Source organism: Oncorhynchus mykiss, chromosome 27 (assembly GCF_057628025.1).
Source record: "Oncorhynchus mykiss isolate SJ-2025 chromosome 27, ASM5762802v1, whole genome shotgun sequence".
Lineage (NCBI taxonomy): Eukaryota > Metazoa > Chordata > Actinopteri > Salmoniformes > Salmonidae > Oncorhynchus > Oncorhynchus mykiss.
Genome location: NC_143048.1, coordinates 42,689,851 through 42,717,833, shown reverse-complemented (window position 1 = coordinate 42,717,833; position 27,983 = coordinate 42,689,851). Strand labels below are relative to the sequence as shown.

The window sequence follows — 27,983 nt, the reverse complement described above, 5'->3', positions numbered from 1 at the left end:
AAAATGAAAGCAGGAAGCACCAGTGACTCACTCAATATGGAAGTAGTCAGATGATGTGGATGCTACACTACAGGATTGTTTTGCTAGCACAGACTGGAATATGTTACGGGATTCATCCAATGGCATTGAGGAGTACACCACCTCAGTCATCGGCTTCATCAATTTGTGCATCAATTACATTTTTCCCACAGTGACCGTACGTACATATCCCAATCAGAAGCCATGGATTACAGGCATCATCCGCATCTAGCTAAAGGCTAGAGCTGCCGCTTTCAAGGAGAGGGAGTCTAATCCAGACGCTTATAAGAAATCCCGCTATGCCTTCAGACGAACCATCAAACAAGCAAAGCGTCAATACAGGATTAATATTGAATCCTACTGCACCGGCTCTGACGCTCATCGGATGTGGCAGGGCTTGAAAACTATTACGGACTAAACACCTCCTTCTGCAACTGGATCCTGGACTTCCTGACGTACCGCCCCCAAGTCGTAAGAGTAGGCAAAAACACGCTGATCCTTAATGTAACAGTATAAGTTTAGACCGTCCCCTCGCCCATACCCGGGCGCGAACCAGGGACCTTCTGCACACATCAACAACAGTCACCCACGAAGCATCGTTACCCATCGCTCCACAAAAGCCGCGGCCCTTGCAGAGCAAGGGGAACAACTACTTCAAGGTCTCAGAGCAAGTGACGTCACTGATTGAAACGCTATTTAGCGCACACCGCTAACTAAGCTAGCCGTTTCACATCCGTTACACTAACACTGGGGCCCCTCAGGGGTGTGTACTTAGTCCCCTCCTGTACTTAGTCCCGTCCTGGCCCCCATTAACATCAACAGGGCTGTAGTGGAGCGGGTCGAGAGTTTCAAGTTCCTTGGTGTCCACATCACCAACGAACTATCATGGTCCAAACATACCAAGACAGTTGTGAAGAGGGCACGACAAAACCTTTTCCCCCTCAGGAGACTGAAAAGATTTGACATGGATCCCTAGATACTCAAAAGGTTCTACAGCTGCACCATTGAGAGCATCCTGACCGGTTGCATCACCGCCTGGTATGGCAACTGTTCGGAATCTGACCGTAAGATGCTACAGAGGGTAGTACGTATGGCCCGGTACTTCACTGGGGTCAAGCTTCCTGCCATCTAGAACCTATGTAATAGGCGGTGTCAGAGGAAAGCCCATAAAATTGTCAGAGACTCCAGTCACTCAAGTTATAGACTGTTTTCTCTGCACGGCAAGCGGTACCAGAGTACCAAGTCTCGGACCAAAAGGCTCCTCAACAGCTTCTACCCCCAAGCCATAAGACTGTGTAACAATTAATCAAATCGCCACCGGACTATTTTACATTGACCCGTCCCTTTTTGTACACTGCTGCTACTCGCTGTTTATTATCTATGCATAGTCACTTCACCCCTACCGACATGTACAAATTACCTCAAGTTACTTGTAACCCAGCACACTGACTCGGTACCAGTATCCCCTGTATGTAGCCTTGTTATTGTTATTCTTATTGTGTTACTTTTTATTACTATTTTTAGTTTAGTTTATTTGGTAAATATTTTCTTAACTCTTCTTGAACTGCACTGTTGGTTAAGGGCTTGTATGTAAGTAAGCATTTCATCGTAAAGTCTACACTTGTATTCAGCATTTCATCGTAAAGTCCACACTTGTTGTATTCAGCATTTCACAGTAAAGTCTACGCTTGTTGTATTCAGCATTTCACGGTAAAGTCTACGCTTGTTGTATTCAGCATTTCACGGTAAAGTCTACGCTTGTTGTATTCAGCATTTCACAGTAAAGTCTACGCTTGTTGTATTCAGCATTTCACGGTAAAGTCCACACTTGTTGTATTCGGTGCATGTGACAAATACAGTTTGATTTCGCCATCTATTCTGTCCTATTCACCCTGACCATCTATTCTGTCCTATTCACCCTGACCATCTATTATGTCCTATTCACCCTGACCATCTAGTCTGTCCTATTCACCCTGACCATCTATTCTGTCCTATTCACCCTGACCGTCTATTCTGTCCTATTCACCCTGACCGTCTATTCTGTCCTATTCACCCTGACCGTCTATTCTGTCGTATTCACCCTGACCGTCTATTCTGTCCTATTCACCCTGACCGTCTATTCTGTCCTATTCACCCTGACCATCTATTCTGTCCTATTCACCCTGACCATCTAGTCTGTCCTATTCACCCTGACCGTCTAGTCTGTCGTATTCACCCTGACCATCTATTCTGTCCTATTTCCTATGACCATCTATTCTGACCACTATTCTGTCCTATTTCCTATGACCATCTATTCTGACCACTATTCTGTCCTATTTCCTATGACCATCTATTCTGACCACTATTCTGTCCTATTTCCTATGACCATCTATCTGACCACTATTCTGTCCTATTTCCTATGACCATCTAGTCTGACCACTATTTTGTCCTATTTCCTATGACCATCTATTCTGACCACTATTCTGTCCTATTTCCTATGACCATCTATTCTGACCACTATTCTGTCCTATTTCCTATGACCATCTGCTCTTGAGTATCTCATGCTACACACATTTTTGTCATTTAACACAGAGGTTCCCAAACTTCTTCACTCGGGGGGGGGGGGGGCTTCCAGCATTGGAAGGACATCCCGCCCCCCACCTTCCCACGCATGCACATGCCACCTCTACAAGCACTGTTCATGACACAAACTGTTCACACCCCTCTTGTTGGTGGAGAGAATCTAGCAGGTTTAAAGCTTATTTCCTGCAATTCTACATATCTTTGTTCATGGGGCGCAAAGAAAATGTTGCAGTTTAAAGCACATTTTCTTGCAATTCTATACATTTTGCCATGTCTAAATGTGCATTCATGTCATATTGGAGTGACCAAAAAATTACAACAATATCTATGGGCAAAAAAAGACTCCTGGCGCCCCCCCCCAGTTTGGGAACCACTGATTTAGCAGACACTCTTTTCAAGAGAGACTTACAGGTAGTACATCCATCTTAACCTCGACAGGATCGGTGTGTCCCCGGCTAACGTGCGCTAATGTGATTAGCATGAAGTTATAACTAACAAGAACATTTCCCAGGACAGAGACATATCTGATATTGGCAGAAAGCTTACATTCTTGTTAATCTAACTGCACTGTCCAATTTACAGTAGCTATTACAGTGAAATAATACCATGCTATTGTTTGAGGAGAGTGCACAGTTATGTACTTAGAAATGTATCAATAAACCAATTAGGCACATTTGGGAAGACTTGATACAACATTTTGAACAGTAATGCAATGGTTCATTGGATCAGTCTAACACTTTGCACATACACTGCTGCCATCTAGTGGCCAAAATATAAATTGCACCTGGGCTGAAATAATACATTGTGGCCCTTCTCTTGCATTTCAAAGATGGAACAAAAAAAAGCATGTTTTTTTTATTTGTATTCTCTTTTACCAGATCTAATGTGTTAACTTCTCCTACATTAATTTCTAGTTTCCACAAACTTCAAAGTGTTTCCTTTCAAATGGTATCAATAACATGCATATCCCTGCTTCAGGTCCTGAGCTACAGGCAGTTATATTTGGGTATGTCATTTCAGGCGAAAACTGAAAAAAAGTTCCGGTCCTCATTAAGATAGCTAGGTGAGAACCACAGCCATAGTAAGTACATGTACTCTTCTCTCTCTTTCACAGATCTCCTCTGTTGGTCTATGCTCTTCTCTCACTTCCCTGCTCCCCTTGGCCGTTGATCCCTCTAATCCACTGATCCTGTTATCCTCTCTTTCTCTCTACAGCTCTCCTCTCATCTGTCCATCTCTCTCCTTCACACTTCTCCCTCTCCTTCTCAAGCACCCACACACACACACACACACACACAACGCCCAGAGCAGAAAAACACACAACTCGCGCACACACACAAACATGCGAGCACACACACACAAATAGCGCGCACACACAAACAAGGTGCGAGCACACACACACACACACAACCCGCGAGCAGACACACACACACACACAACTGGCTGCTTGTACAAAGTTCTCTCAATCCATTAGCGCAAAACTCAACTCAACTGGTGATCCCAGAGCTTGAGAAATCGATAACCCAGGTGATCACTGACAGGAGCGTGGCTTAGGAGGACTATAGGGGATTCATAGATCTCCTTTCAAAGCCCACCATCTGTGGAAACAACCACCCAGAAATCTAAACTAACATGAGAGTTCATCACAACACACTTCCTATGCAAAACAGCATACACCTTTAAGTACTTTAGGAAGAAAAAGAGACAGAAAGAAGAGAGAGAGAGAGAGAGAAAGACAGAAAGAAAGAGAGAGATGGAAAGAAGAGAGAGAGACGGAGAGAAGAGAGAGAGACGGAGAGAAGAGAGAGACGGAGAGAAGAGAGAGAGACGGAGAGAAGAGAGAGAGACGGAGAGAAGAGAGAGAGACGGAGAGAAGAGAGAGAGACGGAGAGAAGAGAGAGAGACGGAGAGAAGAGAGAGAGATGGAAAGAAGAGAAAGATAGAGAGATGGAAAGGAGAGAGAGACGGAGAGAAGAGAGAGAGACGGAAAGAAGAGAGAGAGACGGAAAGAAGAGAGAGAGACGGAAAGAAGAGAGAGACGGAGAGAAGAGAGAGACGGAGAGAGAGACACGGAGAGAAGAGAGAGAGAGACAAAGAAAGAGCGCGAGAGAGAGAGAGTGCGAGTGAGGGACCACTGAGGCTGCAGACAGCTGTATAGCCATCTTGTCTGGATGTTTAGATGTTCTCAGTGAGTCTCAGTGGAGATGTGTTCTGCACCATACAGACACACAAACAGACACACTGAGCTTTCGCTCCAGCTGACATGGCAGCGTTTGTTCTGTATTTCTGTTCAACTCTGATGTTAGTGGCAGATGGAGCAAAGCAACTTATCCCATCAAGGGTGTGTGTGTGTGTGTTTGGTCTGAAGGACGAGAACCATTGGTAGTGTGTGTGGGGTACAGACAGACAGGGTTAGGGGGTACAGACAGACAGGGTTATGGGGTACAGACAGACGGGGTTATGGGGTACAGACAGCTTGTACAACCTACACACACACACACACACACACACTTTCTAGTTAGTCAGAGGCATTGGGGATTAGGATTATCAGAGTTTAAACCCTGTACTCGATGTACAGCTGTGCTTTCTCCACGCCCTTAACCCTCCACCCTCCACACCCTCCACGCCCTCAACCCTCCACGCCCTCAACCCTCCACGCCCTCAACCCTCCACGCCCTCAACCCTCCACCCTCCACGCCCTCAACGCCCTCAACCCTCCACGCCCTCAACCCTCCACGCCCTCAACCCTCCACGCCCTCCACCCTCCACGCCCTCCACCCTCCACGCCCTCCACCCTCCACGCCCTGCACCCTCCACGCCCTTCACCCTCGAACCCGTATCCAGATTGAAAAGGGCTGATATGGGCACTAATAAGTGGCTAAATTGGAACGTTAGAGGCTGTACAGTAACATGCCAGAACTCAGGCTCTGTGACTTCAGAACTCAGGCTCTGTGACTTCAGAACTCAGGCTCTGTGACTTCAGAACTCAGGCTCTGTGACTTCAGAACTCAGGCTCTGTGACTTCAGAACTCTGTATGGGTTGACTGACATACATTCTGACTTTAGGCAACTTTTGCAAACACTAAAATAGTCCATGAGTGAAATGCTGTAAATTGAGAGGACTATGCATTTTGAAAGATGAGAGGTTGAGGATTATAATACATTTTGCTTTGATGTCATACAATCAAGCCAAACACCGGAGAGTCCAAAATGTGCACTTCAAAATTCCATATCATAAAACTCATGTAATATACAATGTTCATGATCTCGATGTTTGATGTACAGTTACAAGATGACATGGCCTCATTCCCTGGGTTGTTCTGAACAGAATGAGCCTGATCATTTTCTGCGTCACACATACCTGAATGCACTAATCACTCCATTCTATACGCACCAAAATGACATATCGGTTTCTCTGAATAGCCCTGTGAAAGCCTAACATTGTAAAGATAATATTTGATCATATGTGGAAATAGAACCAGCTTTAAAACGACGCTGCCCTCCTGACGTGTGATTTATAATGGACCGTTTTGGGACTGCGTAAACAACAGTAATGGTGTGTCGGCGGGGATAGAGGGCCGCGTTGCAAACAAACAAAACAACACCTGTGCTTCCTCTAGTTCCTCAACGGCACAACGAGGACAGATAAAAACAGTGTGCTTCCTCTAGTTCCTCAACGGCACAACGAGGACAGATAAAAACAGTGTGCTTCCTCTAGTTCCTCAACGGCACAACGAGGACAGATAAAAACAGTGGGCTTCCTCTAGTTCCTCAACGGCACAACGAGGACAGATAAAAACAGTGTGCTTCCTCTAGTTCCTCAACGGCACAACGAGGACAGATAAAAACAGTGTGCTTCCTCTAGTTCCTCAACGGCACAACGAGGACAGATAAAAACAGTGGGCTTCCTCTAGTTCCTCAACGGCACAACGAGGACAGATAAAAACAGTGTGCTTCTTCTAGTTCCTCAACGGCACAACGAGGACAGATAAAAACAGCACCTTACAGTTGAAGACTTCTTCTTTCAGTCATAAAAGTGCAAAGGAATGACTTGGGAAGTGTACACTTTGGAGAGGTGTGTGGTGACTTGGAGATACTATTTTAGTCCTCTCATTCAAACTCTTGTGCTTTTCTTGTCTAATGTTGCACCTATCTTACATTTTCCAGGAATATTCTCAACATGTTACTGAACGTATCCAGAGTATTTTCAGATTTTCATTATCAACAAATGCGGTGAAAAGTCCAGTAAATGTCAAATTCACATAAAATCAACAGTGAAATGTTTGGATACAGTCTTGTGTCAGATGAAAGTTGTGTCCTCAACTTTGGCCTAATAATCTCCAAACTGTTTCAATTACTACCATGCTTGTGCTTTTCATATTTCCTCTGTTAAGAAACATTTTAAAATGTAGCCCGGTCCATGTAACCCAATTGCCACGAGCATAAAGGGTTAAAGAGAGGTTCCACTCCAAACAGAAAACTCACCTCTGCAGGCGGATCTGATAACCACATGAGTTCCCGTCCCCTACACTCTCAGCCCTCTCCGCAGCCACCCGCTCTGCTACCTAAAACACAATGAGAGGAGAGAGTACACACCTGCAACAAGCACACATCAGAAATGACACGATATGTATATTCAGAAAGGTAGGACACACACACACACACACACACACACACACACCTGGAACGGGTGCAATAGACACACACCTGGGAAGGGTGCAATACACACACACACACACACACACACAAACACTACTTACAGATATGGCACTGATGCGACGTGGCTGGGTGCAGACCACCCTGCAGACTGAACCCATGCCCCTCTCTATGTAGTCATCCAGGATAAACTGGGTCACCTGGGTGGTCTTACCACACCCCGTCTCTCCACTGACCACCAGCACCTGGCTGGACCTGATCAACTCCACCAACTCCTGATGAACCAGAGAGAGGACAGTGGGAATACGGCAAGAGCCTTTCTGTCCTATGAAAACCTCTTATCATCCTTAATAACTTAACCTCTTATCATCCTTAATAACTTAACCTCTTATCATCCTTAATAACTTAACCTCTTATCATCCTTAATAACTTAACCTCTTATCATCCTTAATAACTTAACCTCTTATCATCCTTAATAACTTAACCTCTTATCATCCTTAATAACTTAACCTCGTATCATCCTTAATAACTTAACCTCGTATCATCCTTAATAACTTAACCTCGTATCATCCTTAATAACTTAACCTCATATCATCCTTAATAACTTAACCTCGTATCATCCTTAATAACTTAACCTCGTATCATCCTTAATAACTTAACCTCGTATCATCCTTAATAACTTAACCTCTTATCTTTTCAGGAAATGGAAAACAAGTCAATATTTTAACAAACATTAACAAGCATTTTAAAACTTCTGACGCTATTTAGAATACATGTATTGGTCCTGGAGTTATGAAATGTTCAGAGTACATTGAGGGGAGTTGCTTTCGATACATGTACAAAAACAAAAGAGTGAACATATACGGAATGACAACCATTTCTGTATAGACGTTGCTTTGAGTATGGGGTCATTGTTATGCTGACACAGGAAAGGTCCTTCCCCAAACTGTTGCCACAAAGTAGGAAGCACAGAATCATCTAGAATGTCATTGTATGCTGTAGCGTTAAGAGTTCCCTTCACTGGAACTAAAACAGCTCCCTGACCATTATTCCTCCTCCACCAAACTTTACAGTTGGCACTATGCATTCAGGCAGGTGGCGTTTTTCTGGCATCCGCCAAACCCAGATGGGGAAGAGTGATTCATCACTCCAAAGAACACGTTTCCACTGCTCCAGAGTCCAATGGCGCTGAGCTTGACACCACTCCAGCAGACATTTGACATTGTGCATGGTGCCCAAACCATGAAAAACAACCACAGACCATTATTCCTCCTACACCAAACTTTACAGTTTTACGCATTAGGCAGGTACGCATTAGGGCAGGTAACGTTCTCCTGGCATCCGCCAAACACAGATTTTTCCGTGGGACTGCCAGATGGTGAAGCGTGATTCATCGCCCAGAGAACGAGTTTCCACTGCTCCAGAGTCCAATGGCAGCGAGCTTTACAACACTCCAGCCGACGGTAGCGAGTTTCTCTACCGAGGACAGGTGATTAACACGGGCTGCTTGCTCCAGCACTTGGCAAACCCGTTTAGTGAACACTCCTTGTTCGAACACGCTTTTTCAGTTCTGCCCACAAATTTTCTATAGGATTGAGGTCAGGGCTTTGTGATGGCCACTCCAATACCTTGACTTTGTTGTCCTTAAGCAATTTTGCCACAACTTTGGAAGTATGCTTGGGGTCATTCTCCATTTGGAAGCAATCTATTTTGTGAAGTGCACCAGTCCCTCCTGCAGCAAAGCACCCCGACATGATGCTGCCACCCCAGTGCTTCACAGTTGGGATGGTGTTCTTCGGCTTGCAAGCCTACCCCTTTTCCGCCAAACATAACGATGGTCATTATGGTCAAACAGTTCTGTTTTTGTTTCATCAGACCAGAGGACATTTCTCCAAAAACTACAATCTTTGTCAGTTTCAAACCGTAGTCTGGCATTTTTATGGCGGTTTTGGAGCAGTGGCTTCTTCCTTGCTAAGCGGCCATTCAGGTTATGTTGATATAGGACTCGTTTTACTGTGGATATAGATACTTTTGTACCCGTTTCCTCCAGCATCTTCACAAGGTCCTTTGCTGCTGTTCTGGGATTGATTTGCACTTTTCACACCAAAGTACGTTCATCTCTAGGAGACAGAACGAGTCTCTTTCCTGAGCGTATGACGGCCGCGTGGTCCCATGGTGTTTAAACTTGCGTGCTATTGTTTGTACAGATGTACGTGGTACCTTCAGGCATTTGGAAATTGCTCCCAAGGATGAACCAGACTTGTGGATGTCCCAAAAAATATTCTGAGGTCTTGAGTGATTTTTTTGTTTGTTTTTTGTCCCATGACATCAGGCAAAGAGGCACTGAGTTTGAAGGTAGGCCTTGAAATACATCCACAAGTACACCTCCAAATGACTCAAATTATGTCAATTAGCCTATCAGAAGCTTCTAAAGCCATGATATCATTTCTTGGAATGTTCCAAGCTGTTTAAAGGCACAGTCAACTTAGTGTATGTAAACTTCTGACCCACTGGAATTGTGATACAGTGAATTATAAGTGAAATAATCTGTCTGTAAACAAATGTTGGAAAAATTACTTGCGTCATGCACAAAGTAGATGTCCTAACCGACTTGTCAAAACTATAGTTTGTTAACAAGACATTTGTGGAGTGGTTGAAAAACGAGTTAATGACTCCAACCTAAGTGTATGTAAACTAGTTTTAATGACTCCAACCTAAGTGTATGTAAACTTCTGACTTCAACTCTAGATGAAGTTTCCATACTATGGGTTGTGCATGTAATATGAAAAACGATGTTTTTGTTAAGAGAGGGATGTGATTTGAGAAGCTATAAGAGATAATTGCCCCGTTCACAGAGAGATCCCAGGCATTTCACGTAAATACATGAATGATTTCTTGCTCAAAGGAGGCGGCGGTTTGTGTGCAAAGTAAATGGTTATTGTAATTAAGAGTAGTTTCTGAATGTGTCAATGTTAAGTGTCTCTGTCCCTCTCTCTCCTGTCATTCCACTAGGAAGTCATTCCACCAGGGACCTGCTCTCAAGGTATTACATCTCCAGTCAATAACCGATGCAGACTGTGCGTTCGTCCTGTGTCCCCATGTAATTAGCTAGTATATAAATACTTAAACCAATGTGTAGTACTGAATCATAAGTAAAGCTCAGGGTTTTGCAGATGCAAGGAGGCTACAACAGTTCGGAACGATGATATGATACGAGGTTAGGATTGATAAGTTGACTGTTTAAAAGGATGTGATAGATAAAGACCTTTTAGAATTTAATTGGGAGATGGTAACTCTTTAAAGATCTGCTCTCGCGGTGCCCCAGATCCTAATGAGTTAATTGTTACATGATTAATTTAACAATTAAACATATTTAGGTAATTAGATAATGAACAGTCTTCAGATTAATGTTAAAGTCAAGTCACGACAAGGTGGAATCGGTCTTATACCAAACGGGGATATCTTCTGTAAACCAACCCTACCTTGTCACAACACAACTGATTGGCTCAAACTTGGCTCCACTATTTAACAAGGCACACCTGCTAATTAAAATCCATTCCAGGTGACTACCTCATGAAGCTAGTTGAGAGAATGCCAAGAGTGTGCGAAGCTGTCAAGGTAAAGGGTGGCTACTTTGAAGAATCTCAAATATATTTTGATTTGTTTAACACATTTTTGGTTACTACATGATTCCATGTGTTATTTCATAGTTTTGATGTCTTCATTATTATTCTACAATGCAGAAAATAGTAAAAAAAAAAAAAAAAACTGGAATGAGTAGGTGTGTACAAACTTTTGACTTGTACTGTGTGTGTGGCACAGAGCTCAGTTGATTAGGTACACCATACCGTTCCTGCAGTCAGCATGCCAATTGCACACTCCCTCAAAACTTGAAACATCTGTAGAATTGTGTTGTGTGACAAAACTGCCTTTTAGTGTCCCCCGCACAAGGGTCACCTGTGTATTGATCATGCTGTTTAATCAGCTTCTTGATATGTCACACCAGTCAGGTGGCAAAGGAGAAAGGCTCACTAACAGGGATGTTAACAAATTTGGTGACAAAATTTGTGCACATGGAACATCTCTGGGATCTTTTATATCAGCTCATGAAACATGTTGCGTTTATATTTTTGTTCAGTGTAAATTAAAATTGGCAAATGTAGATGCAAGGTTTTCATCAATCAGAAACGTTTTACAAGATGAGATCCTATTCTTGTCTTAGGTAAAAACGCCCACATGGTAGGCAGAGGCCTATAGCATCCACATGGTAGGCAGAGGCCTATAGCATCCACATGGTAGGCAGAGGCCTATAGCATCCACATGGTAGGCAGAGGCCTATAGCATCCACATGGTAGGCAGAGGCCTATAGCATCCACATGGTAGGCAGAGGCCTATAGCATCCACATGGTAGGCAGAGGCCTATAGCATCCACATGGTAGGCAGAGGCCTATAGCATCCACATGGTAAGCAGAGGCCTATAGCATCCACATGGTAAGCAGAGGCCTATAGCATCCACATGGTAAGCAGAGGCCTATAGCATCCACATGGTAAGCAGAGGCCTAGCATCCAAGTTCATCAGGAGGAAAAATATGTCTCAGATCTTACCTCTTTTTTTCCAAAGGATGGAAGCTTTTCCCTGAATTTCTGCCAAAAAAATAAACAGGAAACATGAATTACTACAAGCAGTCCATCAATAGATGTTGAGAACTAAGAACATCTCACCACCAGTTCTATTGGTGTTATGATAACATGTGTGTTTATCAATAACAAACACAGTAATTATAATACTGCTAGTTTTTTATGAAGTGAATTGTCACCAGCATGTCTAGGTATTTAGAGTCCGCCTTCTTCCTCTCTAGATCTCTCTTTAACTGCTGGTCCAGGGCATTCTCCCTGACCACCTCCTGAAACAAATACTCCAGGTCTTTATCCTTCCCTCTCCTCTCCTTCTCCTCCCTCTCTTCTTGGGGTTCAGCTTTAAGGACATCCTGTGGGAAGTAACTGAAAGGCAGGAGAAAGAGACATGATTGTGAATCGCTTTAACGAGTGAGCATGGCAATAGGAACAACAACAACAACAACCCTAAAATCTAGAAGTTAACCTACCGTTGTGATGTGAGTGGAGTGTTCTGTACTGGCCTCTCCTCAACCTCCTTCTTCTCTTGTTTGAGATCCATTTTCAGGACATCCTGAGAGGGCTCATCACCATCAAAGTAACTGAAACACAGATCAGGTAAATAACAGTGTTGTAGTAAATCACAGGCGGAATGCGTTATGTTTCAAAAGCATTGAATGTAGCCGATGATGGTGACATGAGCCCTCCTAAATATTCCACAAACTTAGGAGATGTAAAAGGAGTTTTTATAGTTTGCAGCTGCAGCAAGCAGGCTCATGTCCACAACACACAGAGGACCCATGCATAGGGCCTAACGATGTCCTGGAGACTAGGGTTAGGGCTGGGGCCTGTGGACCTGAACACATCACATCACTGACTGTCTGTCTGTCTGTCTGTCTGTCTGTCTGTCTGTCTGTCCGTGTCACAGTACATGACAGAGCCTACTGCAGCTGTACTCTTCTGAGAGACTGGGAGTGTTCGACATTGCAATCAACTTTAAAGGCGAGTCTAGACTGACTGATCTACAAATCGCCTTGAATCACAAATAACTACTCAAAGGTATTTGTTCATCAGTCAGTCTGTCAGAATTTACCCATAATACAGCACGGTTTTGATGCTCTCAAACACAGCCAGGAAGACAGTGCCTTACCAGTGGCCGCCTCTGACCGGTGCTGACGGGGTTGAACGCCAGTGCTCAGATGTGGAGGGGTGGGCCTCCCTGGCTGGGCATGTCGGTCCTCTCTGGACAGTGTTCAGCAGATTAGTGATATGCTGTTCCCTGGACTCATCCATCTGAACCACTGCCCGCTACACCGCGAGGGGAAACCAACTGCATTAGTACAGAGTTAATCCTGATACATGCTAGATACTATAGATTTATTAGAGATACGTAGCTACTTCGTTATCAAAAAACAGATATAGCTAGTTGTCAGCCGTGATAGTCAACGAGACTATGTAACGAGAGTTGACTACCAACGACAACAACCCAAGCAAGCCACTACACACCAGATACACAGGTGCCTCTGTAACTAATGTTACACCACTAACCGATTTTCTCTCATTTTCTTTCCTCTTCAAGCCTCCCCATTTGGCGTACCACAGTCCGATCTCCCGGCCCTTTAGATGCGGGGGTGGACGGTTTGGTCCCCCACCTCTCCCTCCTCGTTCTCCCCGGTCCTCCCTCGACTCCGTTTCGGTGCTCCGCGGGTGTCCACCACCACTCGACCCAGCTAGGCGGTCCCACCTCTCCCGGCTCCCATCCCGTCCGAATCCTCGACCTCCTCTTCGGCCACCTCGTCGGCCGCCTCTGCCCCCATAACCTCCATAACTCATAACGCCTTCAAAACCACAGAAACACAGCTATGGCAAGATAGCAGTGCAAGACACTGTCTGTAGACTTACAAATTGGGACTAGCCAGCTAGCTAAACTTGCTGCACTATTCGAAACCTTTGCCTTGGGATTTGCTAGCTAACGTTAGCTAGTAAACGTTAGCCGGCCCGTGGATCAAGTAGATGTGCTAAATTAATAATTGTATATCTCGAAGCGTGTACATATTTCAGATGATGTTCGAAATACCTAAGTAGTTGAATGTGAAAGAAATAAATAGCATTTCCGCTGATATCAAGAGAAAATCTGTATATATTTTTTTTGCAAGGATGTGAGTCTTGTGTATAGATATATATCCTGTCGCATAGTTTACACAACAATGAAATAGTCGAAGGATGATGACGTTTCTCTCATGATAGGCTTGGTTCACGCAACCCGGCGAGACCCCGAAATACTCTGAATGCACGAAATGCTACAAAATATATGTTGTGACTTGTCACTCCAGGGTTTTTTTTCTGGATCAAAATGGGGCTTGCTGTGAGTAGTGGGGCATGGTAGAAGCCCTCACCAAAGAGATTTATTTTTTTGCTGTTTTAGAGGGAATTTCCTGCAATTCTACATCCCTTTTTGCCATGACTTATGCCTTGTTCTTATGCTATCCGAGTGACTCAAACATTATAACAAAATCAATGTGGGTCCCATGAGAGAAGGAGATAATTAAAAATGTTAGATTCTCCCTGACTGTCTAGTTATAATTTTAGTGATTGTTAGTTCTCAAAAATGTTTTATTTAAAAAATATATAGGTCCATTATCTTTTTTACATGAATTATATCTGATGTTAGATGTTTAAGTTTACACCGTTTTTTTAATCATATTTTTTGGAATGGTGGCAACGATTTAGCAGCGGCAGTTAAAAAAAAAATATATATATATATTTATTTAACCTTTTTTAACCAGGGAGGTCAGTTGAGAACAAGTTCTCATTATAACTGCGACCTGGCCTAGATAAAGCAAAGCAGTGTGACACAAACCACAACACAGAGTTACACGTGGAAAAAAACAAACGTACAGTCAATAACACAATAGAAAAAAGTCTATATACAATGTGTGCAAATGTCATGAGGAGGTAAGGCAATAAATTGGCAATAGTAGCGAAGTCATTACAATATAGCAAATTAACACTGCAGTGATAGATGTGCAGATGATGATGTTCAAGTAGAAATACTGGTGTGCAAAAGAGCAAGAAATTAAATAAAAACAATGTGGGGATGAGGTAGGTAGATTGGATGGGCTGTTTACAGATGGGCTGTGTACAGCTGCAGCGATCGGTTAGCTGCTCAGATAGCTGATGTTTAAAGTTAGTGAGGGAGATATAAGTCTCCAAATTCAGTGATTTTTGCAATTCGTTCCAGTCACTGGCAGCAGAGAACTGGAAAAAAAAGGCCAAAGGAGGAATTGGCTTTGGGGATGACCAGTGAGATATACCTGCTGGAGCAAATGCTACGGGTGGGTGTTGTTATCGTGACCAGTGAGCTGAGATAGGGCGGAGCTTTACCTAGCAAAGACTTATAGATGACCTGAAGCGAAGGCCAGCCAACGAGAGCATACAGGTCGCAGTGGTGGGTAGTATATGGGGCTTTGATGACAAAACGGATGGCACTGTGATAGACTGCATCCAGTTTGCTGAGTAGAGTATTTTGTAAATGACATCGCCGAAGTCGAGGATCTGTAGGATAGTCAGTTTTACGAGGGTATGTTTGTCGGTGTGAGTGAAGGAAACTTTGTTGCAAAATAGAAAGTTAATTTTGGATTGGAGATGTTTAATATGAGTCTGGAAGGAGAGTTTACAGTCTAACCAGACACCTAGGTATTTGTAGTTGTCCACATATTCTAAGTCAGAACCGTCCAGAGTAGTGATGCTAGTCGGGGGAGCGGGTGCAGGCAGCGATCGGTTGAAAAGCATGCATTTAGTTTTACTAGCGTTTAAGAGCAGTTGGAGGCGACGGAAAAGTGTTGTATGGCATTGAAGCTCATTTGGAGGTTTGTTAACACAGTGTCCAAAGAAGGGCCAGATGTATGCAGAATGGTGTCGTCTGCGCAGAGGTGGATCAGGGAATCACCAGCAGCAAGAGCGACATTGTTGAAATATACAGAGAAAAGAGTCGGCCCGAGAATTGAACCCTGTGGTACCCCCATAGAGACTGCCAGAGGTCCGGACAACAGGCCCACCGATTTGACATACTGAACTCTGTCTGATAAGTTGATTGTGAACCAGGCGAGGCAGTCATTTGAGAAACCAAGGCTGTTGCGTCTGCCGATAAGAATACCGTGATTGACAGAGTCAAAAGCCTTGGCCAGGTCGATGAAGACGGCTGCACAGTACTGTCTTTTATCGATGGCAGTTATGATATCGTTTAGTACCTTGAGCGTGGCTGAGGTGCACCCGTGACCAGCTCGGAAACAGCGGAGAAGGTACGGTGGGATTTGAAATGGTCAGTGATCTGTTTATTTACTTGGCTTTCAAAGACATTAGAAAGGCAGGGCAGGATGGATATAGGTCTGTAACAGTTTGGGTCTAGAGTGTCACCCCCTTTGAAGAGGGGGACGACCACGGCAGCTTTCCAATCTTTAGATCTCGGACGATACGAAAGAGAGGTTGAACAGACTTGTAATAGGGGTTGCAACAATGGCAGTGGATAATTTTAGAAAGAGAGGGTCCAGATTGTCTAGCCCAGCTGATTTGTGAGGGTCTGGGTTTTTCAGCTCTTTCAGAACATCTGCTATCTGGATTTGGGTGAAGGAGAAGCTAGGGAGGCTTGGGCAAGTTGCTGCAGGGGCTGCAGAGCTGTTGGCCGGGGTTTGGGTAGCCAGGAGGAAAACATGGCCAGCTGTTGAGAAATGCTTATTGAAATTCTCGATTATCGTGGATTTATCTGTGGTGATAGTGTTTCCAAGCCTCCGTGCAGTGGGCAGCTGGGAGGAGGTGTTCTTATTCTCATTGGACTTTACAGTGTCCCAAAACTTTTGGGAGTTAGAGCTACAGGATGCACATTTCTGTTTGATAAAGCTGGCCTTTACTTTTCTGACTGACTGCGTGTATTGGTCCCTGACTTCCCTGAAAAGTTGCATATCACGGGGACCATTCGATGCTAGTGCAGTCTGCCACAGGATGTTTTTGTGCTGGTCGAGGGCAGTCAGGTCTGGAGTGAACCAAGGGATATATCTGTTCTTAGTTCTCCATTTTTTGAAAGGGGCATGCTTATTTAAGATGGTGAGGAAATTACTTTTAAAGAACGACCAGGCATCCTCTACTGACGGGATGAGGTCAATATCCTTCCAGGATACCCAAGCCAGGTCGATTAGAAAGGCCTGCTCGCAATAGTGTTTTAGGGAGCGTTTGACAGTGATGAGGGGTGGTTGTTTGACCGCGGACCCATAGCGGATGCAAGCAATGAGGCAGTGATCGCTGAGATCCTGATTGAAAACAGCAGAGGTGTATTTGAATGGCAAGTTGGTCAGGATAATATCTATGAGGGTGCCCATGTTTACAGATTTAGGGTTGTACCTGGTGGGTACCTTGATGATTTGTGTGAGATTGAGGGCATCTAGCTTAGATTGTAGGACTGCCGGAGTGTTAAGCATATCCCAGTTTAGTTCACCTAACAGAACAAACTCTGAAGATAGATGGGGGACAATCAATTCACATAAGGTGTCCAGGGCACAGCTGAGAGCTGAGGGGGGTCTATAACAGGCAGCAACAGTGAGAGACTTCTGGAGAGATACATTTTTAAAATTAGAAGCTCGAACTGTTTGTGCATAGACCTGGAAAGTATGACAGAACTTTGCAGGCTATCTCTGCAGTAGATTGCAACTCCTCCCCCTTTGGCAGTAATGTCTTGACGGAAAATGTTGTAGTTGGGGATGGAAATCTCTGAATTTTTGGTGGCCTTCCTAAACCAGGATTCAAACACTGCAAGGACATCAGGGTTGGCAGAGTGTGCTAAAGCAGTAAGTAAAACAAACTTAGGGAGGAGGCTTCTGATGTTAACATGCATGAAACCAAGGCTTTTACGGTTACAGAAGTCAACAAATGAGAGCGCCTGGGGACACGCAAGGCCTGGGTTGACCTCCACATCACCCGAGGAACAGAGGAGGAGTAGTATAGGGGAAACGGCTAATATAGGGGAAACACTGCACGCACGCACACACACACACACACACACACACACACACACACACACACACACAGTGAAGTCTCTAAGACTTTGTGCCAAGTGTAATGGAAGCTAATCCTTAATGAGGAGGTCAGGACCTAGTTTGGTATATTTCTGTTTGATACGTTCATGGTGTGTTTGAGAATCTTCATTGATCACTCCAGGGGCCACCTGTGATTGTATCATCAAATCCTACGGAGGGCATTTAGGTCCAAAATAAGTACATGTTAGGGTCAAATTAAATTCAAATAGAAGCCAAATCAAAACAATAAAAGGATAATACTAACAAAAAAAATGATTTAAACAAGTTCCTTGTTTTAATGCCTGTGGTGTGTAGAACACAGTAACATTATCTTATGGCTTTTTTCAAGAATCACTTAGCTGCAGTTGCCTTTCTGGCTCATATTGTATATATTGATCCAGAGCTGTTTGAAATTACTGGGGAAGATACTGATGTTCTTCACTACGTGTTCAGTTTCCCGCTGCTCCCCCCCTAACACAGAGTTTTTAATTGGACTGTGTTCAGTCTCCCGCTGCTCCCCCTAACACAGAGTTTTTAATTGGACTGTGTTCAGTCTCCTGCTGCTCCCCCTAACACAGAGTTTTTAATTGGACTGTGTTCAGTCTCCCGCTGCTCCCCCCCTAACACAGAGGTTTTAATTGGACTGTGTTCAGTCTCCCGCTGCTCCCCCTAACACAGAGTTTTTAATTGGACTGTGTTCAGTCTCCCGCTGCTCCCCCTAACACACAGTTTTTAATTGGACTGTGTTCAGTCTCCCGCTGCTCCCCCTAACACAGAGTTTTTAATTGGACTGTGTTCAGATTGCCTTTAGCAATCTGTTGAATTTATAGGGAAGTGAGATATTATTATTATTTTTTTTACAGAGCAGAGCTAATTAGTGCCCTAAAGCATGGCAAATGTGAGCGAAGGAGAGATGAGAAGGAGAGAGAATGAGGGGAGAGGAGAGAAGGTGAGAGAAGGAGAGAGAGTGAGAGAAGAAGAGAGAATGAGAGGAGAGAGAGTGAGAGTGAGAGGAGAGCGAATGATAGAAGGAGAGAATGAGGAGAGAGAATGAGAAAATGAGATGAGAGAGTATGAGAGGAGAGTGAGAGAAGGAGAGGAGGAGATAATGAGAGGAGAGAGAATTAGAGGAGAGAGTGTTAGAGGAGATATAATGAGAGAGAATGAGAGGAAAGATAATGAGAGGAGGGAGAATTAGAGGAGAGAGAGATAGAGGAGATATAATGAGAGAGAATGAGAGGAGAGAATTAGAGGAGATATAATGAGAGAAGGAGAGATAATGAGAGATGAGAAGGAGAGATAATGAGAGGAGAGAGAGTTAGAGGATATATAATGCGAGAAGGAGAGATAATGAGAGGAGAGAGAGTTAGAGAAGATATGAGAGGAGAGATAATGAGAGATGAGAGAAGGAGAGATAACTAGAGGAGGGAGTTAAACATACAGGGAGCAGTGGTAACTCTTGAGTGTAATACTGAAAGAAAGGGAGAGCTTTTAAGAGGGTGCAAGATTGAGGGAGAGAGAGAGAGTCATGTGTGTGAGACGTGTGAGGTAACAAGGAAGATCCCACATAAACCTGGAGTCCCTGTCATGAAACACGGATCATATTTTCACCAAGAGCCCTTTGAAATGTTCTTCCTCACCGTCTGCTTCTCTCACCTCTGAAGCTGTAATTCTCACAGTACTAATGAAGGAGTCTGTGACTCTCTTGTAAATGCTTACCATCCGTCAGTCTGTCTGTACCTCGTCCACCATTATGGCGGTGCCGCGTTAGACCCAGTTGTCCAGCCAATGAATCAACCACAACACCACTACTCAACCTCAGTAGAAATGACTTCAGTATCATTTACGTCAGGGGTGATGCTGCTATTCAATCAAATGAATGAAAATTGACATCAGCGTCAGTTTAAATGAAGGACAGGAGATTCATTATCTTTGGGGTTTACTTTTTTTTATTTATTTTTACCAATATTCAGCCTTCTGTGTGTACCTAATGTGAGTCCCCATGTCTCATGAGGATATTTCACTTCCTACAATATTCTACATTTAAGATCTGCCAGTAACCAGTTTGGACTGAAATGTATTCCGTCTGTGAGAAATATTATGGGAGAAGATATGAACGATTCACTATAAGTCTGGGTTTGAATCAGAGGTTTCCTCTGGCGTTGAAATTAGGGGGGAAAATCCAGACGTATCTCCTTCTGCTAGTGCCTTTTGTCTCAACTTGCGAGACAGGGAATGAGAGGGGTGGGGCAAAAGACAAAGAGGGGGAGAGAGAGAACTGAGGACAGAGAAATAGAGTTAGCCAGAAGGGGAGGGTTGCTTTAGTATGGATTAAATAATTGAATATCCCTCCCCCGTCTGTGTTTCCTTAAGGATGGTAAAGGAGTACCTCCCGGTGGTACCTGGCAACCAACAACCTTTGACCCCCCCCATACTGAATTATTTAACCCAGAAGTGATGATGATTTAGTGGTAATAACACTTTACATTGTGTTGCATTACACCTAAACAGCTTTTATTCTTCAAGTAACAAGAGTGTCATTATATTGTGTTAGTAGGAGGATGAGATGAAAGGGGTTTCAAGACAGATTATGAATGTGACATTGACCGTGTCAAGAGCTAAGACTCCTCGGACATAAAACAATGACAACAACGCTCCTCTTTCCCTAACAAAGCATTCCTTAACCCAGGACACTTCCTGTGCCCCTCAGTGTCTACCTTGGCCACAGAGGTCATTTTCAAAGGGGAGGTTAAAGCTGCAACAAGAACACAGATGACGTGTCAGTCTCATGACAGCAGCGTGACCTGTACGTGGGAGAGAGACCGGGGGGGGGGGGGGGGGTCACTCAAAAACAGAGCAGCTGAAATCACATTAGATAGAGGAAAGAGGAGGAGGACAATAACATTTCCACTGAGGACTGTTGGGAATAACTGGTCCAGTTACCACACACATAACAGGAACACAGAGACTATATACTGTATCAGGTCTGTTGGTTATGTTATAGTTGATTAAAATCTATCAGTGAATTTGTTTTGACTGATTCAATTCATTCGATTAGCATAGATAAGTAATTAATATAGGTAAACAAACATTAATCCCAGCCTTCTCAGTGGTGTTCCATGCATCCTTCCTCAATGATTTCCAAATAATAAGAAAAACGCTCATCTAAAAATGTGTACAGTATGGAAAGCAAACCTCAATACCATATAGTCACATGAATGAATACATGAGCAAATGATGAGTTTATTTCCATTCTGCTTGGTTGAAGATGCTAAAACTTTTGTCAAAACACTGAAATGGTCTCTATTCATTACAAGGTCAAAAGTCAACTCATCTACTGGGACCCATTGGTTATGATTCATAAGCTATATGATTCATCAGCCAAGCCATTTTTTTATTTATTTTACCTTTATTTAACCAGGTAGGCAAGTTGAGAACAAGTTCTCATTTACAATTGCGACCTGGCCAAGATAAAGCAAAGCAGTTCGACAGATACAACAACACAGAGTTACACATGGAGTAAAACAAACATACAGTCAATAATAAAGTATAAACAAGTCTATATACAATGTGAGCAAATGAGGTGAGAAGGGAGGTAAAGGCAAAAAAGGCCTTGGTGGCAAGGTAAATACAATATAGCAAGTAAAACACTGGAATGGTAGTTTTGCAATGGAAGAATGTGCAAAGTAGAAATAAAAATAATGGGGTGCAAAGGAGCAAAATAAATAAATAAATTAAATACAGTTGGGAAAGAGGTAGTTGATAGGGCTAAATTATAGGTGGGCTATGTACAGGTGCAGTAATCTGTGAGCTGCTCTGACAGTTGGTGCTTAAAGCTAGTGAGGGAGATAAGTGTTTCCAGTTTCAGAGATTTTTGTAGTTCGTTCCAGTCATTGGCAGCAGAGAACTGGAAAGAGAGGCGGCCAAAGAAAGAATTGGTTTTGGGGGTGACTAGAGAGATATACCTGCTGGAGCGTGTGCTACAGGTGGGTGCTGCTATCGTGACCAGCGAGCTGAGATAAGGGGGGACTTTACCTAGCAGGGTCTTGTAGATGACATGGAGCCAGTGGGTTTGGCGACGAGTATGAAGCGAGGGCCAGCCAACGAGAGCGTACAGGTCGCAATGGTGGGTAGTATATGGGGCTTTGGTGACAAAACGGATTGCACTGTGATAGACTGCATCCAATTTGTTGAGTAGGGTATTGGAGGCTATTTTGTAAATTACATCGCCAAAGTCGAGGATTGGTAGGATGGTCAGTTTTACAAGGGTATGCCATATGATTCATAAGCCATATGATTCATAAGCCATATGATTCATAAGCCATATGATTCATAAGCCAAGCTATATGATTCATAAGCCATATGATTCATAAGCCAAGCCATATGATTCATAAGCCATATGATTCATAAGTGAAGCCATATGATTCATAAGCCATATGATTCATAACCCAAGCCATATTGATTCATAAGCCATATGAGTCTATAAGCCACTATTCTCTAACTTGCTTTTTTTTGCCTTAAAGCATTGTGAATGTAAATGCATTTTACAGTGTTGTTTGAGGCATTTTTCTAGTATAAATATTTTATGAGCACATTCATAGGAAGGACAAAACATTATGTGACACGTGACAAAGCTTTTCTCTGCTGAAAGACACAACACAACACAACACAGATGACACACAACGAAACACATCCTTTATGAAACATGAAATAAAACCTGGAGGCTCACATGAGTGTCTGAAATGGTCCCCAAACACAGTGTGGTGAAGAAGACACAACGGCACCTTTTCATCCTCAGGAGGTTGAAGAAATTTGTCTTGGCCCCTAAGACCCTCACAAACGTTTACAGATGCACCATTGAGAGCCCTCCAGGACATCTACAGCACCCGGTGTCACAGGAAGGCCAAGAAGATCATCAAGGACCTCAGTCACGCGAACCACCCGAGCCACGGCCTGTTCACCCCGCTATCACCCAGAAGGTGAGGTCAGTACAGGTGCAACAAAGCTGGGACATACAGACTGAAAAGCAACTTCTATCTCAATGCCATCACTGTTAAATGTCCATCACTAGCCGGCTACCACCCGGTTACTCAACCCTGCACCTTAGAGGCTGCTGTCCTATGAGCATAGACATGGAACACTGGTCACTTAAATAATGGAACTGGCCACTTTAATAATGTTTCCAATCTGTTCAACCCATTTCATACACTATGTACAGCACCAGTCAAAGGTTTTGACACACCTACTCATTCCAGTTTTTTTTTTTTACTATTTTCTACATTGTAGAATAATAGTGAGGACATCAACACTATGAAATAACACATATGGAATCATGTAGTAACCAAAAAAGTGTTTTAAAAAATCAAAATATATTTGAGACTTGAGATTCTTCAAAGTAGCCACCCTTTGCCTTGATGACAGCTTTGCACACTCTTGGCATTCTCTCAACCAGCTTCATGAGGTAGTCACCTGGAATGCATTTCAATTGACAGGTGTGGATTGTAAAAAATTCATCTGTGGAATTTCTTTCCTTCTTAATGCGTTTGAGCCAATCAGTTGTGTAGTGACACGGTAGAGGTGGTATACAGAAGATAGCCCATATTATGGCAAGAACAGCTCAAATAAGCAAAGAGAAATGACAGTCCATCATTAATTTAAGACATGAAGGTCAGTCAATACGGAAAAATTGAAGAACTTTGACCGTTTCTTCAAGTACAGTCGCAAAAACCACCAAGGGCTATGATGAAACTGGCTCTCATGAGGACCGCCAAAGGAATGGAAGACCCAGAGTTATCTCTGCTGCAGAGGAGACGTTCATTAGAGTTAACTGCACCTCATATTGCAGCCCAAATAGATGCTTCAGAGTTCAAGTAACAGACATCTCAACATCAATTGTAAAGAGGAAACTGTGTGAATGAGGCCTGCAAAGAAACCACTAGTTAAGGACACCAATAAGAAAAAGAGACTTGCTTGGGCCAAGAAACACGAGCAATGAACATTAGACAGGTGGAAATCTGTCCTTTGGTCTGATGAGTCCAAATTTGAGATTTTTGGTTTCAACCGCAGTGTGTTTGTGAGACGCAGAGTAGGTGAACGGATTACCTCCGCATGTATGGTTCCCACTGTGAAGCATGGAGGAGGAGGAGGTGTGATGGTGTGGGTGCTTTGCTGGTGACATTGTCTGTGATTTATTCAGAATTCAAGGCACAATTAACCAGCATGGCTACCACAGCATTCTGTAGCGATACGCCATTCCATCTGGTTTGCGCTTAGTGGGACTATCATTTGTTTTTCAACAGGACAATGGCCCAACACACCTCCAGGCTGTGTAAGGGCTATTGGACCAAGAAGGAGAGTGATGGAGTGCTGCATCAGATGACCTGGCCTCCACAATCACCGACCTCAACCCAATTGAGATGGTTTGGGATGAGTTGGACCGCAGAGTGAAGGAAAAGCAGCCAACAAGTGCTCAACATGTGGGAACTCCTTCAAAACTGTTGGGAAAGCATTTCAGGTGAAGCTGGTTGAGAGAATGCATAAGAATGTGCAAAGCTGTCATCAATGCTACTTTGAAGAATCTCAAATATAACATATATTTTGATTTGTTTAACAATTTTTTTAGTTACTATGTGATTCCATATGTGTTATTTCATAGTTTTGATATCTTCACTATTATTCTACAATGTAGAAAATAGTAAAAATATAGAAAAACCCTTGAATGAGTAGATGTCTAACCTTTTGACTGGTACTGTATACAAAAGTATGTGTACACCTCTTCAAAACTGTTGCTGACAGGTTTATACAATTGAGTACACAGCCATGCAATCTCCATAGACAAACATTGGCAGCAGAATGGCCTTACTAAAGAGCTTAGTGACCTTCAACAGCTCAGCCGCGAAGTGGTAGGCCACACAAGCTGATAGAACGGGACCACCGAGTGCTGAAGCATGTAAAAATGGTTTGTCTTCAGTTGCAACACCCACTACCGAGTTCCTAACTGCCTCTGGAATCAACGTCAACACAATAACTGTTCTTCAGGAGCTTCATGAAGTGGGTTTCCATGGCCAAACAGCCGCACACAAGCCTAAGAGCAAGCCTAAGCTCAGCGCCATTGGACTCTGGAGCAGTGGAAACGTGTTCTTTGGAGTGATGAATCACTCTTCAACATCTGGGTTTGGCGGATGCCAGGAAAACGCTACCTGCCTGAATGCATAGTGCAAACTGTAAAGTTTGGTGGAGGAGGAATAACGGTCAGGAGCTGTTTTAGTTCTAGTGAAGGGAAATCTTTAAGCTACAGCATACAATGACATTCTAGATGATTCATTGCTTCCAACTTTGTGGCAGGAGTTTGGGGAAGGCCCTTTCCTGTTTCAGCATGACAATGCCCCCGTGCACAAATCGAAGTCTATACAGAAATGGTTTGTCGAGATTGGTGTTGAAGAACCTGACTGGCCTGCACAGAGCCCTGACCTCAACCCCACCGGGACGAATTGGAACGCAGACTGATCTATTAACTGATCTACTCCTCCAGGCTCTCAACCACAGGAGGTTGGGTCCTCCAGGCTATCAGCCACAGGAGGTTGGGTCCTCCAGGCTATCAGCCACAGGAGGTTGGTTCCTACAGGCTATCAGCCACAGGAGGTTGGTTCCTCCAGGCTATCAGCCACAGGAGGTTGGTTCCTCCAGGCTATCAGCCACAGGAGGTTGGGTCGTCCAGGCTATCAGCCACAGGAGGTTGGGTCCTCCAGGCTATCAGCCACAGGAGGTTGGGTCCTCCAGGCTATCAGCCACAGGAGGTTGGGTTCCTCCAGGCTATCAGCCACAGGAGGTTGGGTCCTCTAGGCTATCAGCCACAGGAGGTTGGGTCCTCCAGGCTATCAGCCACAGGAGGTTGGGTCCTCCAGGCTATCAGCCACAGGAGGTTGGGTCCTCCAGGCTATCAGCCACAGGAGGTTGGGTCCTCCAGGCTATCAGCCACAGGAGGTTGGGTCCTCCAGGCTATCAGCCACAGGAGGTTGGGTCCTCCAGGCTATCAGCCACAGGAGGTTGGGTCCTCCAGGCTATCAGCCACAGGAGGTTAGGTCCTCCAGGCTATCAGCCACAGGAGGTTGGGTCCTCCAGGCTATCAGCCACAGGAGGTTGGGTCCTCCAGGCTCTCAGCCACAGGAGGTTGGGTCCTCCAGGCTATCAGCCACAGGAGGTTGGGTCCTCCAGGCTATCAGCCACAGGAGGTTGGTTCCTCCAGGCTATCAGCCACAGGAGGTTGGGTCCTCCAGGCTATCAGCCACAGGAGGTTGGTGGCACCGTAATTAGGGAGGACAGGCTTGTGGTAATGGCTGGAGCGTAATAATGGAATGGTATCAATGGTATCAAATGCCATTCATTTCAGTCCATTTGCTCAGTTCCAGCCATTATTATGAGCCGTCATCCCCTCAGCAGCCTCCACTCCAGTCTCAGCAGCAAGGTAACTGATCTATTCCTCAGAGTCCAAGTTCTCAGCAGATTATTTAAGAGTAAAGGCACAATATTTAACACACACACACACACACACACACACACACACACAGACACATACACGCACACACACACGCACACACACACACACACACATATTGATACAGTTAAACACAGACAGAGCATGCACACATACACACAGTGACATACACACACGTACGCTATGGTCACAAGACGCAGGCCTCCTAATTGTCCCTAGAATTTCTAAGCAAACAGCTGGAGGCAGGGCTTTCTCCTATAGAGCTCCATTTTTATGGAATGGTCTGCCTACCCATGTGAGAGACGCAAACTCGGTCTCAACCTTTAAGTCTTTACTGAAGACTCATCGCTTCAGTGGGTCATATGATTGAGTGTAGGCTGGCCCAGGAGTGTGAAGGTGAACGGAAAGGCTCTGGAGTAACGAACCACCCTTGCTGTCTCTGCCTGTCCGGTTCCCCTCTTTCCACTGGGATTCTCTGCCTCTAACCCTATTACAGGGGCTGAGTCCCTGGCTTACTAGGGCTCTTTCATACCGTCCCTAGGAGGGGTGCGTCACTTGAGTGGGTTGAGTCACTGATCAAATCAAATCAAATCAAATTTATTTATATAGCCCTTCGTACATCAGCTGATATCTCAAAGTGCTGTACAGAAACCCAGCCTAAAACCCCAAACAGCAAGCAATGCAGGTGTAGAAGCACGGTGGCTAGGAAAAACTCCCTAGAAAGGCCTAAACCTAGGAAGAAACCTAGAGAGGAACCAGGCTATGTGGGGTGGCCAGTCCTCTTCTGGCTGTGCCGGGTGGAGATTATAACAAAACATGGTCAAGATGTTCAAATGTTCATAAATGACCAGCATGGTCGAGTAATAATAAGGCAGAATAGTTGAAACTGGAGCAGCAGCACAGTCAGGTGGACTGGGGACAGCAAGGAGTCATCATGTCAGGTATTCCTGGGGCATGGTCCTAGGGCTCAGGTCCTCCGAGAGAGAGAAAGAAAGAGAGAATTAGAGAGAGCATATGTGGGATGGCCAGTCCTCTTCTGGCTGTGCCGGATGGAGATTATAACAGAACATGGCCAAGATGTTCAAATGTTCATAAATGACCAGCATGGTCGAATAATAATAAGGCAGAACAGTTGAAACTGGAGCAGCAGCACAGCCAGGTGGACTGGGGACAGCAAGGAGTCATCATGTCAGGTAGTCCTGGGGCATGGTCCTAGGGCTCAGGTCCTCCGAGAGAGAGAAAGAGAGAAGGAGAGAATTAGAGAACGCACACTTAGATTCACACAGGACACCGAATAGGACAGGAGAAGTACTCCAGATATAACAAACTGACCCTAGCCCCCCGACACATAAACTACTGCAGCATAAATACTGGAGGCTGAGACAGGAGGGGTCAGGAGACACTGTGGCCCACTCCGAGGACACCCCCGGACAGGGCCAAACAGGAAGGATATAACCCCACCCACTTTGCCAAAGCACAGCCCCCACACCACTAGAGGGATATCTTCAACCACCAACTTACCATCCTGAGACAAGGTGTGATCTTCCTGTCTGGGTTGGCGCCCCCCCTTGGGT

The 27,983-nt window shown here is 44.3% G+C and overlaps 1 protein-coding gene and 1 long non-coding RNA gene across 2 annotated transcripts in view; both read right to left on the bottom strand.

The window, feature by feature from the left end:
• The window catches only part of dhx36 (DEAH-box helicase 36), a 55,693-nt gene extending 41,444 nt beyond the window's left edge, over nt 1-14,249 (bottom strand). The window contains exons 1-7 of the mRNA XM_090224014.1: nt 13,399-14,249; nt 13,001-13,158; nt 12,342-12,452; nt 12,054-12,237; nt 11,842-11,880; nt 7,341-7,511; nt 7,066-7,145 (exon numbers count right to left, since the gene is read on the bottom strand). Of these exons, the coding sequence (XP_090080140.1) occupies nt 7,066-7,145; nt 7,341-7,511; nt 11,842-11,880; nt 12,054-12,237; nt 12,342-12,452; nt 13,001-13,158; nt 13,399-13,683 (1,028 nt within the window). The 5' untranslated portion in view covers nt 13,684-14,249. The remainder of the gene's footprint in view (nt 1-7,065; nt 7,146-7,340; nt 7,512-11,841; nt 11,881-12,053; nt 12,238-12,341; nt 12,453-13,000; nt 13,159-13,398) is intronic.
• Nucleotides 14,250-19,841: 5,592 nt separating this feature from the next.
• LOC149971320 (uncharacterized) lies at nt 19,842-25,710 on the bottom strand. Its single transcript, XR_016492530.1, has 2 exons — nt 23,018-25,710; nt 19,842-22,945 (listed from the first exon to the last, which is right to left on the bottom strand). It is a non-coding gene; the product is annotated as an uncharacterized LOC149971320 (long non-coding RNA).
• Between the last annotated feature and the right edge of the window lie 2,273 nt (nt 25,711-27,983).